Raw genomic sequence first — 18,966 nt, 5'->3', positions numbered from 1 at the left:
CCAAGCTACTTGGGAGGCTGAGGCACGAGAATCACTTGAACCCAGGAGGTGGAGGTTGCAGTGAGCAGAGATTGCGCCACTGCACTCCAGCCTGGGTGACAGAGCGAGACTCCACTCCATCTCAAAAAAAAAAAAAAAAAAAAAAAGATAAAAGGAGGGTGTTTCAAAGAGGGGGAGTCATATAACAAGTGCTAGGGAGATCCAGATGGACATGAAGGCTGAGAAAACACCAGACGGTCACTGGTAAACTTTAAGGGGAGATTCAAGTACGTGCTGAGGGCCTGGATGCTTGTATTATGTGGTTGAAGTGGCAAGTAGTGACAGGGACTCATAAGAAGGATGTCAGCAGTGAAGAAACTAACTCAGAGAAAAGAAGGAGTGTCCTTTTAAAATTTTAGACAATGGGAAAACTTGGTAATGTTTGCAAACTGAAGGAAAGAATTAACCAGGGAGGGAGGAATGGCAAATGCAAAACAGAAGGAGAGTCCTTGGTGGGGCTGGTCCCAGGTAAGGCAGAATGAGACGGACCTGTGAGCTCAGGTACTTGAGTTAGTGTGACGAGGACGGATCACTTACTTTAAGACTTGGGAGGAAGGGAGAGGATAGAAGAGCCTATTTATGTAATGGATTCTTTAAAATCAAATCATCTTTATAACTATTAATAAGACTATTCAGATAAATCATAGATCTCAGTCTCTAGCCACTTTAGGGAAATAGGTAAGGCATCTTGTTTTTTACAAGTTTGAAATGATGCTTTCCTCCTGTTGAGAAAGACACTATTCGTAGGAAAAAGTTCCATGTCCCTAAGATGAGGATCTGCCGATCCCATGACTGGGAATATTTAGGTGTTTCTTGCTCTAGTTTATGAAGCTCTAGAAATACGCCACCTGTGTTAGGCTGGTAAGAAAGAGACTCATAAGTTTGCTTTTCTCTGGATGTGCAGAACTGTTTGGGAGACACACGATCCTGCTGAGGAAAGGGCTGCCGATTTCGGTCCGCAGTGTAGGTACCACACCAGGTGCTGGCTACTTACGCCTGAGACTGGCCACATTGTTCTCCTGTCACTGGGGTTGCAGGTTTGGAAGGGATGTAAACAGTGGCCTGCTTTTAAAATCTTACCCTGGCAACAAAGCAAATTAGGAAACTCCAAGCCTTGCAAGATGCCAGCATGAGAGAGCAAATCCCAAGTCTGTGCCTGATACAGTGCTCAATACACATAGTAGGAGCCTAAAAAATAGTGCTTTGAATGGATGAAGGTCCATCAGTCACACAGTAATGAGGACCTAATTATCGTTGTGATTTCTTTTGTTAACACTGTCACTTTTTCGGTTAAGTGCTTTTGCATCTGTTTCATCTATGGAATTGTTTCAGTATGAGCCCTCTTCTGCCTTAAACATAAGTGAATTCATTCTCTTTTCAGCTTTTCCTTCCTGGTTTCCTCCTGTGTATAGTGGAGGTTGGTGCTCACTCTTGGTCCTTCTGAGCTTAGCAGAAAGAACTATGGGCAGTTCTACCTGAAAAGGGAGAACTCACATGGGCAGGAAAGAGCATCGTGGCAACAAAGGAGAGGTCCTCACTCTGCTCGGCTCTAGGAAGCCACAGGGGGCTTGATATCAGCTCAGTCTACAAGAAGTCTTTCCTTCCACCACTTGTGGTTGATTTTTAATTTTTAATATAAAAGCATATTGCCATAAAACACTAGCCTGGGCGCAGTGGCTTGCACCTATAATCCCAGCACTTTGGGAGGCCGAGCTGGGTGGATTGCTTGAGCCCGGGAATTTGAGACCAGCCTGGGCAGCATGGTGAGACTCAGTCTCCACAAAAAATACACAAAATTAGCCAGGCGTGTTGACATGTGCCTGTAGTCCCAACTACTTAAGGGCCTGAGGTGGGAGGATCACTTGAGCCCCAGGAGGTCGAGGCAGCTGTGAGCTGAGCTGAGATCACACCACTGCACTCCAGCCTGGGAGTGCAAAAAAAATAAAAAATAAAGAAGCAAACCACTGCAAACATATAAAAATAAAATGCATGTCTTCCATTCTTCCCCACTGCCTGTTCCACTCTCTATAGGTTAACTCTTTGAAGTTCCTACATTTAAAAAATATTTCCTGATGGCATACTGTGTGCCAGGCTCAGTTCTAGTTGCTGGGGATACAGGGGTGAACAAAACAGTCTACGACTGTCTTTGTGGGGCTTATATTCAGGTGAGAGAGAAAATAAAAGACAAATGAATATAAAATACAACATGGTGAGTACTATGAAGAAAAGTGAAGCAGAATAAGGAGCTGGAGTGCTCTAGGGCAGTCATTTCTTTCTTTTTTCTTTTTGAGATGGAGTTTTGCTCTTGTCATCCAGGCTGGAATGGCACGATATCAGCTCACTTCAACTTCCGTCTCCCAGGTTCAGCTGATTCTCCTGCCTCAGCCTCCTGAGTAGCTGGGATCACAGGCACCCACCACCACACCCAGCTAATTTTTTTTTTTTAATTTTTATTAGAGATGGGGGTTTCACCATGTTGGCCAGGATGGTCTCAAACTCCTGACCTCAGGTGATCTACCCACCTTGGCCTCCCAAAGTGCTGGGATTATAGGTGTAATCCACCATGCCTGGCAGGGAAGGCATTTCTAAAGCCGTGACATTATGCAGTGACTTGAATGAAGTGAGGGAGTGAACCATACTTGTAAAAACCATCTCTTCCCCTCCCTCTCTCCCTTTCACTCTTTCATGCTTTCATTTTTCTCCCAGAAATGGGGCCATACTCTGAATAGTATTCTGCAACTTGGTTTTCTCAATTCACAATATGCTGTAGATTTCTTTCCATGCCAGTGCTTCTAACCCTACCTTCATTCTTTTTAATGCTGCACAGAATTCCATATACACATGTATGTGTACACACACATCCATATATACACACACATATGTATGTATGTCCAGACTTATATATGTGTGTGTGTGTATATATATATATTTAACAGGATCATACTGTAGACATTATTTTGTAGCAGGCACTATTTTGAGGTGCAGAACAGAAGCTGGAGTAGCCCATTTCAGGAATAATGACTATGTGATGCAGTGATGTGACCCAAGAAACAGGAGACATGTCGGGCTTATTTTTCATACTTGGCCTAAAGTTTTTTTTGTAAGTGCTGAGTGACCTCCAGCCCTTTATTCTTTTTTCTCTACCTTTCTTCATTCTCCCCATTTCATTTCTATATTTCCTTCTACACTTCTGCTCTTTGCATCTGCCTATTTCCCTGGGTCCCTTAGAAAGGAATGCTTCAATTCATCTGGCTGCTCTCAGGGGCATTTTTATTTTTAGATGACGACCGTGCTTAAGTCAAAAGGAAAAATCTCAGGCCTGGTGTGGCATGCTTGGGGGAGGTGGTTTGTTCTATGGGGTGGGATGAGGTGCACCTTCTTTCCATCAACAATGCCTTGGATTTATCTGTCACTCTTTTATTCTTCTGGATTGTATTTGCCCCCCAATACATAACATTCATTCATAAAATTATTCATTTATTCAATCAATTAATATTTGAGCTTTTCTATTCTACCCCAGGCCTTATGCCACTCATTAGGTAAGTAAAATTGATAGTTTCTTCCTCTACAATGTCTATGAGTTCAAGGAAAAGAATAGGAAGAGGGAGAAAGACAGTAACAAAAAATACACACACATATATGTAAAAATATAATTTGCATTGAGTTAAGTGCCTTAAAAGAAAAAAAAAACAGGAAAAACCTAATTTAGATTAAAGGTGGGGTGTCAGGCCAAACCTGTTTGGGGAAGGAGCTATAGGCTGAGCTCTGAGGGTGAGAAAATGTCGGCTAACTAGGGAAGGGTTAGAGGAGAGGCCCGCCAGGCAAGAGTCGGCCAGGGTCTCGGCCTGAGGTCAGATTGAACAGGGCACAACTGAGAGGGATTGAAATGGGCCAGTGAGGTAGGAGCTTGGCAAGTTGGAGGAAGGGGGCAGGAGGTTGGGAGGTGGTCTGGTATCATGTCATATCATGGATTTGTTCTAAGTGCAGTGGGAAGCCATTAAAAGGTCTTGGGCAGTGAGGTGGCGCAGTAGCACTGACATGTGGAAAAGCTCACTCTGGCTCTTACAGGGGGTCAGAGTGGAGACAGAAAAGTAGGCAGCCACTGCACAGTCCAAGGACTTGGATGGAGATGGTGTAGTGGGGAAGGAGAAAATCAGATAGGCTTGAAAAACAGACCCTTGTGCATGGTTATCAGCAAGCAGGTTGGAGGAGTTCCTGGAGGACATTTCTCCCAGGAAGGTCTGTGGGCAGGTTGCATTGCCTACTTGCTGTTTTGAAAAGGAAAATGAAGGAGAAATAGGTTTTCTCACCCGGCAGTTTTCCTCCATGGGTAAAGGAGACGTAGGCTCTGTCGATGGGCTGTTTTTAGAGACCTGCTGCTTCTGCAGAGCACAGGGCAGATTTGCTTGGACTTGAAGGAGGAAGGGACTGAAGAGGGTAGGTGCAGGGGGTGATAATGATGCTTCATTGTGGCTTAAGTGAGGCCAGTCATGAAGCCAAGTCTTTATACCCTTATTGCCTCAAGCCTGTTCCCTGGCATTTAGAGGTGGATATTGCAATTGCTCCATTTTACAGATGAGGAAACTGAGATCCTGTGAGGTGGATTACCTTGCTCAAGTTGACATAGGTAGCTCTGTCAGATTTCAGAACCAGTGTTCTTAACCACTATACTATTCTGAGAAGCCCATGAAATGTAGGTATAGGGGATGAGAGTTCAGGGATGAAGGAGTTACATTTTTATGTATTTTCTGGCATGCATTTCAACTGCTTGTACTTTCCACTGCTTCAACTACTTGTTACTTTATCTGTCTCTTAGATATCGAGATACTTTGGGTTTTCCATCCCAAAAGTAGCAGTATATAGCAGAACTCAGGCCTGGAGGAAATAGTTCCCTCTGAATCAGAAGGTGAAAGGCTATAACGTAGACAGAGCGGTTTTACCCGAGACTTTGACAAAGGAGATACAGTTCTTACTCTTACTCTCTGAAGATATGAAAGAAAAGCAGAAGACACCTAAGAGTGGAGACTAATTCTCTTCTCAGAGGCATAGTTATGGCAAGAAAAGAGACTTTCCAATTTTGGTGAAGGACTCCCTACCCAGGAGTATATTTCTGGGTCCCGAAGATGAAGTTCAATATTTGGTTCTCTCCAGCAGCCCTCTAAATTTAGGCTGTATGATTCACTAAGTTGTAAGTGTGCGTGTATGTGTGTATCTCTCTCCGTGTACACGTGTGTGTGTAAGAGCAAGAAGTGCATATTTGCTTGTGGTGCCTGGTGAAATATAACTTTTGGAGGACTTCCCTCCCCATCTACTTGACTGCTTTTGTAAGTGTGCCCCTGGTGCAGATCTTGTTTTTATTTGCAAACAAGTTTCAGATGGATCGTTTTCTGTTGACCATTGTACTTTTCGAAAACATAAAATGTTCACCCTTTAGAAGGCATCTCAGTTTTTAAAAAACTGGCAGCCACAACTGGCAGGGGAGATTTTAGTAATGGGTACTTTTTGAGCCCATAGGCTGTTCCTTCTCTAACATAAAGAGCATCCTCTCACAGAGCTATGCTAACCTTCACTTCCAATGTCCATAATGCCCCCAGAAAACTTAAGTGGGGGCCAGAGCAGGCTTTTATAGCCAGAGGAATGTGAATCTCCACTTTATTTTATCTTGCCTCTTCGTTGTCTTAATTATTGTGTTTTACATTTATTCTCATGAAAATGGTTCAAAAGCAAACAGTTCTAGCTGTAGGATTTTTGGAAAGGCTGTGGTTGAAGGAAATGCTACCCATAAAGGAGAAAAGAGAAGAAAAAGGAATCCATTTAATACAAAATGACTGGAGGGGGAGAAATCACTCATACCTCATTATTGATGCGTTCCACACAATTAGTGTGATCTTGAGGGAAGAACGTTTGAGCCACCCACAACCTCGAATATTCTCATTGGGTAGATGTAATAACAGTGCACTTCACAGTGAACTCTGCCAGCACTGCGGGCAGTGATGGGGAGACCCCATCTTGGGGCTCTGAGTCTTGGCTCTGGGAGAGCCCCTCTCCCCCACCTCCTTCTTTGAGCAGGGAGAGGTTAAGCCTGGCCATTAACCCATAGGTGACCCAAATAGAATTTTCTGTCCCAGGGATCCGTTGATTGCCAGGTATGGCTTTGTGGTAATTCTAGCATTTGCAACCCAGCAATTTGAGCCTTCTGTCTGCCTAAATGATGATTTTACATTGTAATGGTTGTACTAAATCCTTTTGCTTTTGCTCCATAGCCGCTGTTGTGACAAGAAAAGCTGTGGCAACCGAAATGAGACTCCCTCAGATCCAGTGATAATTGACAGGTAGGGACCACTCTTCTTTCACTGGATTCTTATTCCTCATTATAATGAAACACCTGCCCTTGTGTTGCTCATGGGCAAGGGTTAGGAATGCATGTGGCTGAAATTTGCCTGTTGGTCATGACTTACGCTGTGCTGAGCGATTTTGATTCCTGGGAAAGCCATATGGAATGTTCTTTTAGAGGCCTGTTCCTTGGATTGCTCCGGTTTTTGTCTGATTCATGCTCCTAAAGGAATATATTTTTTCTTTCCTGACTTTCTGTGGCTCAATCCTCATGCTGTGCCAGGAAGCTTCAGAAATAAAATAATAAGAGTTTGTGATTTATGAAATGTGGTTGGGTGCTTATAAATATTTAACTTTTATTTGAAAAATGTTTGAATCATTATCACTTTTAGCTACAGTAGTTCTGTTGGACGTAATCCATCTAAATTTTAAGGTTTTATTTATGCATAAAAGTAGCTTAAAGAGATCTGTGAACCAAGATTTTCTACTGTTTTTTGCCGGGTTTGATTGCAGTATGAGACCATATTGTAAGTTGATTAATTTATCCTGCTTGTCTTAATTATTGTGTTTTTAAACAGATCCATATTGCTAATCTGACATGACCAAGTAAATCACTGTAGAACAATAAATCTGTTTTAGTTGTTCGGCGTAATTTCGAGTCAGTGTGCACACATTATGCAAAGTCGCATTCCAAATATTCATTTTACATTTTAATTATTGAAATTCATTGTATGGAAACATGTATGATAAACCATTTGTTACATAGCATTACTCATTGAGAGTTAAATGGCCTGGAAGGTTTATAGATACTGTCAATTGTCAGCTAGGAAAAGAGCTAGCATCTTGTACTAGCTGGAAAAAGAGTCTTGCCAATAAGACTGACCGATCCCTCATTGAGGAAACCAACGGTTGAACACAAGTCCGTTTTTGGGTTTCGGCAATATTGATTTTTGACAACAACAACAAAAGAAAAAAATACCCATCTTTCTTTCTACCTTTTTTGGGCTTGTTTTATCACTTTTCAGTTAACAACAACAACAACAAAAAACAAGATGTTTACTTTGCTTCATCATAATTTATGCCAAAAGATTGATTGTTGATTTTGACTTATGTGAGTCTTCAGGCGTAAACCCAATTGATTGCCAAAAAGCTTTATAAAGGTTACATTTCAATCAGATATTTTAACTAAATATTCCTCACCAGTATTCACTAAAATATATACATTTTTGCTCCATATAAGAGTATTAGTATATTTGATTCAAAGTTAAAATATGAGAAAGTTTGAGATATGGTGATGTGTGTGCTACCTATAGAATTAGGATAACATATTTATCTACAAAAGCAGATATACTGTTCATATAATTGCTTTTTCTGTGATTGAACATAAGTCTCCAAATTAATGAAGTCACAAGTAAATTTAACCTTTATGCTGGTTTGTTTTATTTAAATTTACCTCTCCAAAATATCATTTGTTATTTTAAGCATTTTTCTTCCTCCTCTGTTGAAAAGAAAGTGTACTGATCAAAGGACCAGCCCAAATAGTCCCCAGAACTTTGAAACTATAAGCATTTTGTTCTGCCATGTAGTTCCTTTTGGTTTGGATGATGACAAGAACCTTACCTTGCCACCCTCAATGAAAAGACTTTTTTTTTTTTTTTTCGCTTGTGAATGGGTTAAGCTTTTAAGTTCTTCTTTTGGTTTGAAGCTGTGACTCTGATATAGAAGGCTGATATGACTGTGGTTTGAATAACATTTGATTTTGACCTGTTCCTGTGGGTTGCGATGGCATAAGAAACTTGACTCAGCAGCACGGTAATTAGCCCGGCCCCTGTTTTTGAAACAGGATTGTGTTACCTGGATTGCATTAGTGTGGCTTCTATTGTTGCCGCTTTGCATCTGTCCCAGAAGGGTACTTAAAACCTTTTCTTGGCTGGGGTAGTTCAAACAATTTAGGCAAAATAAGTATGCACTTTATGCTGTTGGTGGCTTTGGAGATATTACTCATGACATTTATCCTTTTCATTTTTTTTCCCTTTTGGTTTGACAAAGTAGAAAACAGTGTTTAGCCAATCTTGGTCTCTTCAGATAGGAGTACTTTAAAAACAGCTGAAACTCAGTGTATGTGCACAAGCCCCACAACATATGTTTATTCGCTGGCTGTTGCCATTGTCTCTGATGAACTATCTTTTCATGCAGTGATGCCAGTTGATATGCAAAACCCCATTTAGCTATTTTTATTTGCATCTGAGTTTTCAGAATTTATTTGTCCTTCAGGTTGCCAAAGGTTTTAAAAGCTCCAGTCCTGTCTGTGCTGATATGTGAAACTTCCATTCTTAACAACGAGAGAAGAGAATAACAACAAGAAAAGAACTTATGCAAGAAAGGGCAAAATAGAAAAGATTTTTCAATTCCATAAAATTGCTGCAAAGGGGAAAAAATGATGGCAACCGTGTTTGAATTTCATAGTTTCCAATTTGATTCTATATTACTGATTGCATAATATCTGTGTTACATGCTTAGGGTTTGATTTGCTTTTAGATCTATGGATGCGAATCCCTGAATATTTTGTAAAAATAGGCTATGAGGCCTGCATTCAGTAGCAATAGTAACTGTTTTCAAGAGATGCATACAATATGCAATTACAGAGCTGAGGGTACAGGCAATCCTTGTGTTAGGATTTAGCATAGTTTTAACACGCAGTCAAGTTTTGAGCACCAATAATTTTTAGCTCTCTTTGCTTGTCCTTCGGAATTTGGGAGAACACTGCTATTTTTATCAGTCAAAAGACTTTTAGCAGTGGTTATTCAGGAAAACTATTTATAGGGTAGAGAGAAGAGGCTTTCTGGTCATAGTGCAATTGTGCAGGGCAAGCTATTTCTGTGTTAAATTTTGGCTGTATTATTTGCTGCCACTGACTTTGGGACATCAGCCTGGCATATTCTACCAAAAAAGTAGAATTAACAAAATCAGCAGTTGCAAACTGTGATTTAGAAAAGGGGCTTCTATTATACTTCATCCTTATGGCATGTACAGACTGAGAAAAATATGACCCCAATTCTTTTTACAATCATGACAATTTGTCAAGTCACTTCAAAAAAGTTTATAGAAAAATTGCTGTAAATGTAGGAAGTGCACATCTGGAGTTGAATGCCAGGTTAAGTTTCTGTGTGGTGCCAAATAGCTTGATTAAGAAACACATAACCCAGCCTGCACTCAGTGATCCAGATATTTGAGCTGCATAGACATGGGAAAAGTCAAATGTGTTATGTTTAATAGCAAATAACCAGGAACTAATAACAGCAGATTTCATTATTTTTGAGGTAAAGGGCTATGTGTGGTAATTATTGTTAAAGTAAAAAGCAAAAAATGACTTCCAGTTATTGGATTAAGGTGGAGATTGATTTAACATATTCACACAGTAACTAATATTTGAATTTAAAAGGTTTGCAATAAACTTCATGTTTAGAAATTGAATAAATAGGAGTTTTATTACCACATTGGATATCCTTGTGTCCTAACCTTTTTCCTTGGAGTTATCTTAGTTCAATAAATAAAACCTCATTAGACTATTCCCATTTCAACGAGTTTATTAAATTTTGCAGGAGTAATTAGCATAAGCTGTGCTAATTTTTCTGGAAGACTAATGAGGGAGGTTCTTAATTAGGTTTACTTTGTAAGAATCAGAAAAGATGATAATGACAAAAGTCACATAGGGTAGTCTGAATTGGGAACCCAGTTTTTCTGCATCTATTAAAAAATCTTTCACTTTCTATATGGAAACTTTTTAATAAATGTTGGAACTGAATATATTAAGTATGCAGACTGTTATTCCATATCTAGTTAGGATGACCATTCATTCTTGATTTGCTTCCCCAAACTCTTTATTTTCCTAAACTATCTTTGAGCAATGACATGGATGAATACAGATGGTCTTATAAAAACATTTCTTTCTCCAAAGTATGCTGGAGGCTTCTTTTCACACAGACTCCTGAAGTTTCTGGCTAGATTTCTGTTGCTTATTTGCAGTGGGGCGGGATAGGGGGCAGCTTAATGTTTGTTTGTTTTTTTCAATTTAGAATTAGTGCGATTGATGAAATAAACCATTAAGTAAGGGTGACAATGTGAGCGTCATTCCTTATGTAATGAATCCTTACCTGTTAACAAGTGAATTTTTTTTTTTTTTTAGTAGATAGACATACAAAAGGATGAAATTCCATCTCAAATTATGTTCTCCTATTGGTGTGAAGTTAGACCTAGTTTTTTAAGGATATAATATAGCTCCAGTAACCTAAAAGTTTTGGGTTCCTCAAAGCCGATATTTAAAACGTGGATGTTAAAAGCCTGTCAACTTATGTACTTCTAAGAATTTTGAGTTTGTTTTTGTAATCTTAACAGAATTACCATGCCTTTTTCCCCCATTTTTAAGAATTCCTGTATCTATATGTATAGATATGGGATGTAGGCCTTGACACGTGACATAAAAAAATACACAAATTTTGTAAAATGAAAAACCCAGTCTGTTTGGAATTACTTTAGGTCACACTTACCCAAGCGTCTCCTATAAAGGAAAAAAAAAATGCCTATATTTCTTTTTTCCAGATTTGTCTAAAGATCTTCCACATCTAGATCACTTCCATTTAGATAACACGAATTGGGTTTGTTTTATGATTATCTGAAATAGAATGTTCAGTAATGAAAATATTAGAATGCCCATTTGCCTGTTGATTTTATATGATGTACATCATATGAACAGAAAAACTTAACCATGTTATGGTTGCTCAGATAAACAAGTTTATTGAAGACTCATTCTTTTTCTATGAGGTGTAAGTTCTGTGGTAAGACTTTTCAGAAAAGTGCAGTGTTGTCTTATCACCAAGCTAATTTTCTTCATTAAATTGACCCCAATGTATTTATATAACATATATGCCCATATGTATAATAGGAGAACAATATAAAAACTTTAGAGTTAGGAAAGATCTATCTATCTAACCACCCATCCATCCATCCATCCATCCATCCATCCATCCATTCATCCACCCACATACTTTTTACCATTGGGTCGGGTGTGGTATGTATTTGCCAAGGATTGTAAAGGCATCTGGGCCATTCAACAATGGCTTTCTTCTGTCTTTTATAATCAGAGGTAAATTCCAATATTTATTTATTTTTTGTCATCCACACAAAGTCCTCAATTAACACGAACATAAATATATAATTTTATTAAAGTTGCAAATGAGGCTTTTAGTTAGTTTTGTGATTTCGTTTCAATGCCCTTTCAACTCTTATTATTTTGGTCTTCATCCAGTTTTTAGAAGGACCAACCACAACCGATGCATAATCATTCTGCACTATACACAAATGGCTGTCTGGGGGCATGAAGAACCAGAGGTATAAATGCATTTTCTCAGCGTTCTGATAAACATTTTATACCACCTGATTTGTAACCTTGACTGCTTGGTTAAAATAAAAGGAGCAGGAATTCACTCTCTAAAATTGCCCTAGCAGGATAATTATTGTGTTTTTGGTTGGTTTGAGAGGTTTGCATTTTTTTCAAAAGTGAAAAGCCAGCATTGACGCTGAGCATGAATTTAAGACTGTTTATTAACCCTAGTGTGTTTAAACATTTGTCTTCTCAGTGGGAATTCATATGTGATTATTAGCGATGAGACTTATGTGAATGAGTATCATTCTAAATTTTATCACATATCAGATAATACCATTCTGAATATGAGATAAGCCCCATACATTTATGTGCAGTTTGCTACCATGATAAGAAAATAACTAATACAATAAGCTAATAGCAGTCTATATTACATTTGCTATCAGCTATTCCCAAATACACAACCAGGATACATTAAAATGCATTTCAAATATGCTGACAATGTATCATAATGCAAAGTACTTTTACATGGTATAATACTATTGCAGACACTGTATAATGAACAACAGTGGTTTCCCTGTAAAGGAAATAATGGCAGCAACTTCCAAGAAATGTATTTAACGGAGCTTCAGAGAATCAGTAGTGTGTATGTGTAGCATGGCCTGGGTGTCAGCCCGTGGTGTAGGTTTTTAATCCCATGTCATCATAACTTTGCTTTTGTAACAGTTCTTGAAAAATACAGAAAAGCAGTATGAAGTCCCCTGTGTGTCCCATTAGCAACTATGCGCAATCATTTTGTAATGAGAATATATGAGTATATTAAACATGCTTTTACTTTCCTAAAAGAAGTTGCTTAGAATGGGGGGAAAAACTCTCTCCAAGTGTAACTCTCCATTGATAAATTCCCCTCATTTCCTCATTTCCCTCTCCTGCCAGCACCCAGTTAACTCTCTAATAAAAATTGACCAGATTTAAAAAACTCCATTTAGTGGTTCCTGCATGAAGAGATGGTATTTTGGTCACTTTAATTTGCATGAGATGTTATCTGAAATCGACCACTAATTCTTCCTTCTCACAGCCCCCCATCCCATTCCTCTCTTTACAAACCATGTAACTACATACTATCCAGGACAATATAAAAGTGACCTCAATACTCCTATTGCAATCAATGAAATATGGTGAACAGTACAGGTTTGTCTTTCATTCCTCCCTGCCTTGAAAGGTGTGGGTAGAGGAAGAAAAATCTCCCTCACAAACTGTTTCTCCGGTTACAAGTCTTTGTCCAGAAGCAAAAGAAGGTTTTAACGTTACAGTACTTATTATAATAGAATTTTAATTGCCCTAATCCTGCTAAAGTGTGAAGCTGAGTGTGTGTGTGTGTGTGTGTGTGTGTGTGTGTGTGTGTGTCTGTGCATATATTCCTAATAGGGAGGGGAGTCATGCAAAAAAAAAAATCTTTGTTACATTTTTCATGGGTGGGGCAGGGGGTGTCACATATGTTAAATGATGCAAACTTAATTAAACTGATTCTGGGGAAGAACAGGCCATTGGCGTTCCATCTATGAAATGAGTACTCCACTTTCAGTGGGAACAGAGTGGTCTTCTGTGTGCTTTGGGAATTTCTGTTTTTGAAAGTGAAGTGCTTGGTTCCAGTTGCAAACATGCCCTAAACCCTACTTGTCATGACTGAACTAGACAAGCTGGCAAATTATATAGCTTGATCCTACACAATAACCTCCAAAATGGCACTCGGTAACTATACCATCCTGCTAACTGTTTGAGGCACAATAGTTTTGTAATATAATATAAAGTAATGGTGTTAGCCAACACATCTTTAATAAGATATTGTTCGTGCCTTTGCCATATGCTACAGAGCAGCCTCTCACTCGGTGGGCCTTTTGATTCCTCTCAATAAGATTATTTCAAATACTCTAATCCTGAATCATTGACATGAATACAAAAGCCTAGTGACATCTAATAGATGCCTCTTAGCTTTGCTTTTCCTCTTGTTCCTTTCCTTTTTCTTCTCTTTTTACCTGACAAAAAGCTCATAGACACTTGGGCTCTGTCTCTCAGTAGCAGCATGGGGGGCTCCTCATGAAATATAAAGGGGGAAAAAGGACTGACAGAGGCCCCATAAGCTACAGAGTGAAGGGCCATAGATTAAAAGTAAATGCCAGTAAATCCTACCCTGTACACTCAGTTGTTCTTTTATTGTTTTCTTTAACACTTTCAGAGCCAGGGCGGGAAAAAAACAGAAAATAGTAATCAAGCTGCCCATGTACATTTTTAATCTGGACACTGTCACTATTATACATATTTTATGGGACTTTGGCAACATTCTCAAATTTTGGTTCATGTAAAGGTTGTGGTGGGTTTATTTTTTTAAATGTCCTTTTAATCAATATCAAGAATCCCTCAAGAACTTTTTTGCTCATTTGCTGCTCAATTAACTTAATATGGATACCATGTGTGGGTAGGAAGAGCCCTTCTGTAGGGTGTGAACACTGGGGCTCAGGACATGACGTCTTCAAGGCTGAAATAACTTTTTTTCTTTTCTTTTTTAATTGATGAATTGAAAATTATCAAAGTAAAATGATAGGATATTTTGTTTCATGACATCAGCTGCTGCTTTTTCATGTGGTGCTGCTCCCCGCCAGTGCCGTGAATTCTCCGCCTGTGCCGGGTGGTGCACGCGACTTAGACTCTGCTGATGCATGCCGAGGAGTCAGGAGCCCAGCTGGGTAACTTTTCTAATGGTCAAAAGGTTGTTCCCTCCTCCACCTTCCTGAAGCAACCATGATTTGACTAAAGCTCTTTATTACTCCACCTGAATATCAGACAGTCATGCTGCTTGCAATTTATTTATTGTTTTCCAGAGGTAAACGAATGAGATTTTCCCCACCTGTTTTTAATGTGCTTCTCATTCATAAGTATCCTGATCTGTTAGTAATATCCGAAAATATCACTTTTAATAGTCTTGGGTGCACTATTGGCTGAAGCCCCCTCACAGGATGGAAAGTTAGTTTGAAGAACTATGGACCTGCATCAGGTTTAGCTACACACCACACACACACACACACACACACACACACATACACTACAGAGACCAAAAAAAAAAAAGATGAAAAGAGAGCAGTCTCTTTTTCATTTTTTAAAAAGTTCTTTAGAAAAGAAAGTTGGTTAAGAGTTCACCTGGTTGTCTTTGAAGCCGTTACCAACAGTTGAAAACCCATGTTTCTCTACGCAGTCTTGTTGTTTTCCTAAAGCCAGATTCTAATGTCAGATGTATGGGATATGTCTCAGAATATGGTTTTAAACACTGAGTTGTTCTTCCTGTAGCTGTAGAAATGAGAGTGCCCTGATCTGGCTCATAAAGACCAGCATCTGAATCCTGGTCTATGAGCACCTTAAAACAAAGCAAGCAAAACCCCTGATCACTGTGAGTTTAATAGTAGCTTACATCTAAATGGCACTTCCAGCGTTTTAGAGCACGTCAGGGTATACCATCTCAGAAAATTCTCTTTGCACAAATTGACTCCATTTGACAGATCTGTAAACTGAGGCACACAGCCTAAGGAACTATCCACTTTATTGGTGACAAAGCAAGTGATTAGAAACTCCACATCTCCTACCTCCCAGACTGATTTTTTTCCCTTTTCTCAATTGCTCAGCTAAAAACAGTTTTCAGTATTTCATAAAGTCTCTTTTATTTCATTTTTCTTGCTATCCACAGCTCATTTTCATGTATTACTCTAAACCTATTTACCAAGCCAGCTTTCTTAGTTGATGTCACAATTAACTTTCAGGATTTTATATATATATATACACACACATATGTATAAACACATACATATATACACACACATATATATACATATATACATATATGACACTGTTTATTGTACTCATTGCTGGAGCAATGTTTGAGTTCTTATGTCCTCATTTAATTTGATTGTATATTTGCTTGATAAAAACATCAGTAATCCATAGAGAAATCTGGGAGAAGGCACAGTATGATGGCAAAGGCATAGATTTTGGAGTGCATTGGCTAAGGGATCCAGTTCCTCCACAGCTACTTATTAGTAGCTGAGCCTCAGGGGGCTCAGTTTTCTCATCTTCAAAATGGGAAAAGTCACTTCTATTTTGAAGCGTTGTGAGGATTAAAACACCTAGCACTGGGCTTGGCACATATCAGGGGCTTAAAATCAGGTAGCTTTTGCAATTTGAGCATCATATATTCCATGTGGATTTTCATTCTTAATGTGATCATTGCCATGGGACTTTCTTTTGAGCACAATTACCTTACTGAAGTTAATTATGGTAGCTAAGTCTCCTTAGATGAAGACTCACTCATTGTTTTGTTTCCACAAATATTTATTAAGCCTCTATTATATGTCATGCACTGTTTTCAGGGTTGGGGGTATAACAGTGAAAAAGACAAACATAGTTCCTGGCTTCATGCAGCTTTCTCAGTGTCTCAGGGTTGAGCTCTGCCCCTAGTCCCCCCAAAATAGTTGGAATAGTAATAGCAAGTATAAACAAAGAATATATTGATATATATGTTTTAAAAATAGAAGAATGCCATTTTAGACTGGGATCATGATGTAGAAGAAAAATATCCCCAGGTTAAAGTCGCCTTTTAGCTCATACCCAGAGGTATCAAACTTGGGCAAATTCCACGGCTTTATTGCACTCTTCTGAGGCAGTCTACATGTTGGTTAAGACTGAAGGAAGAGATCTCTAAGACCCTTTCCAACTATGGAATTCTAATTTTAGCTGTCTGTGGTATTGCTGAGCACAGGCAGGTAGATGAGCTCTTTGGAGGGTAGGTTGTAAGCCTAAGAGGGCAGTGACTATGCTCAGCACAGTGCCTCCCTCCTGTGTACTAGATGCTTAGGTTTGTTTTTGTGAAAAGAAAGAATGACAGGAACTAGAAATGCAGTTGTTGAATCTGGTGGTCTCATCTCTCTGTCTAAAGACAGGCTTGTTATAACTACACAATAAAGTGAAATGGCACTGCCATTAAAGAATGATGAGGAACAGAAAATGTAAGATAAAATATTAAATTTGTTACACTTAAAAATGTTAATCTTCACACAATTACCATGCAAATCTCCTCATTGCCTAACTGTTTAATTGATCAAGTAAATCACAGAGCAGACAAGTGAAAATCTCTGCTGTTGACATTCTCACAAAGCATATTTTCAATAATATATTCTATTAACTATGTGTATTACACATGATAATGGGAATTTTTTATTTTGTAAAAACACATATATGTGGCATCCTTTGCAAACCAGCAGATTTCAGAGAGTTTGGGAAAAGGCTTGATTTTTGCAGGGCAAAAATTCAGCCATCCTCTATTATGTCAAACGTGAAATCAGTGTTAGAAGGACCCCTGTGCAAGCAGCGCCTTTGTTTTATATACTATTAGAAGACTTCAGAATTCACCAGTTTTTCTTTCAGGCAGGTATAGCATTGACATGGTACTCTGGAGATTGAAGGGTTAATGAATTGTCTTTCTCTCCCTCCCCCCTCCCCAATCTTCCTGTCCCCCACCCCCAATCCCATCATGTGCCTGGTTGACTCTGAAAGAAGGGGCTTGAAGTTGCCCACAGGGCATCCCTTTCCCCAGCCTTCTCCAAGGCCACCTGGGCAGACGGGAGCTTGCCTTCTGTCCTTAGGACACAAAATCCAATCAGGCGCCTGGCCTGCCAGTCTCTCTGACCTGCGAGCTGGGAAGAGGGAGGAGAAGCAGAGGCCCTCATATTTGATAGGCTGCATCTTTGTGGCTTTAGGGGGCTCCTGTGTCTACTCGAGGAAGGAAGTTCTCCCTTATTTTAAGATAAGGTGTCATTCATGAGAGCAATGTGCTGAACTGATCAGGTTAATTGAGAGGCCGTGAGTCGTCCTCACTGAGCCCATCTCTTCTTCCTGTTAAAGGCAGATAGCACAGACAGACAGATTACACATATTTTAGTTTTTTCCCAAAAGCTTATGAAATAATGTGGGCAGTCAGGGAACGTAGGTTCAGCTGAATGTCATTCAGGCTATTTGAGCATGGATTCTTATTGTAGAACAATGTAGCATTCAAAAAATAATAAAAGAATAAGCTCTCCTCAAGATTGAAAGATGTCTCTGAATGTCTGATACACTCTTTTTTTTTTCTTAATATTATATTAAACTAACCTCAGCATTTCAGATCAACTAGGAAAGAATGTTGAAGAGTCCAGTTAGATTCCTCCGCGGCTATTTTACTTAAGATTGAAACGTAAAAAAAAAAAAAAAAATCTCATTGTGATGTGTCATCAGTGACAAGTAGCTTCTTGAGCCATGTTTCGATTCTTCGGCTTCCGAGCCGGACACTGGGGGCTGTCGCCCTGACTAATCGCATCTCGGACCTCCCTCTGGAGCAGGAAGAAAACGGAGCTGTTTCAACTGAATTCCATAAAGAGCGGGGGCTCCTCCTCCCTCTTCTCCACTCAAAATGATTTGTCATAGTTTAATTTTAAACACTATCATTGACTATTCTTTCTTTCTACCCCACCTCTTTCCACCTTTTTTTTTTTTTCTTGGAAGTTCCAGGAATGACTTTAATTATCTCCACAATCAAATTCTCGTTGCTGCCTCTGTGAAAGTGTGCAGTCATAGATGGCAGGGATTATTTTCTTTAGCACTTGGGGATAGAGAAACCGGTTGTTTCAAAATGAGAACCAGCTGGTTCCACAGAGCCCTTATTTAATGGGGAGCCACTTTATACACAAAGCCTTTGCTCAGGTCAGTCATTATGGCAAACCCCAAATCAGCAGTGTTTGGTCTATCACCCTGTATTAAATGTCGAGCGAGGAGTGATTTAGCAGATATGATAATAATAATAATAATAATAATAATAATAATAATTAAGAAATACCCAGCACACCCTGCATCTTTAATTTTGCCTCAACTAAACACTCCGGTTTGGAAGGAACATTTCTCAAACTTCTTCTTACAGTGATTACAATCATAGACCTAGTTTACCACTGCTCTCTCATAGATGGCTGAGGGGTGTGTGTGTGTGTGTGTGTGTGTGTGTGTGTGTGTGTGTGTGTGTGTGGCTTTAACCCTCTCTAAATCTAGAAAATAAAATTAAGCTCATCTTTCAACATAATCTTTTATCTGACAAGCACAGTAGATAGATGAAAGGTAGATAGCCAAGTTGTGGGTCCCCTTAA

The 18,966-nt window shown here is 39.2% G+C and overlaps 1 protein-coding gene across 7 annotated transcripts in view; it reads left to right on the top strand.

Moving 5' to 3' along the window:
* EBF1 (EBF transcription factor 1) overlaps positions 1 to 18,966 on the top strand; it is a 400,425-nt gene that overhangs the window by 19,301 nt on the left and 362,158 nt on the right. For all 7 annotated transcript variants that reach the window (XM_063724363.1, XM_063724362.1, XM_063724364.1 and 4 more), the window contains exon 6: positions 6,303 to 6,371. In XM_063724363.1, the coding sequence (XP_063580433.1) occupies positions 6,303 to 6,371 (69 nt within the window). The remainder of the gene's footprint in view (positions 1 to 6,302; positions 6,372 to 18,966) is intronic.

This window comes from Pongo abelii, chromosome 4, assembly GCF_028885655.2.
Source record: "Pongo abelii isolate AG06213 chromosome 4, NHGRI_mPonAbe1-v2.0_pri, whole genome shotgun sequence".
Taxonomy (NCBI): Eukaryota; Metazoa; Chordata; class Mammalia; order Primates; family Hominidae; genus Pongo; species Pongo abelii.
The sequence above is the reverse complement of the archived record's forward strand: the minus strand, read 5'-3'. Positions and strand labels throughout refer to the sequence as shown.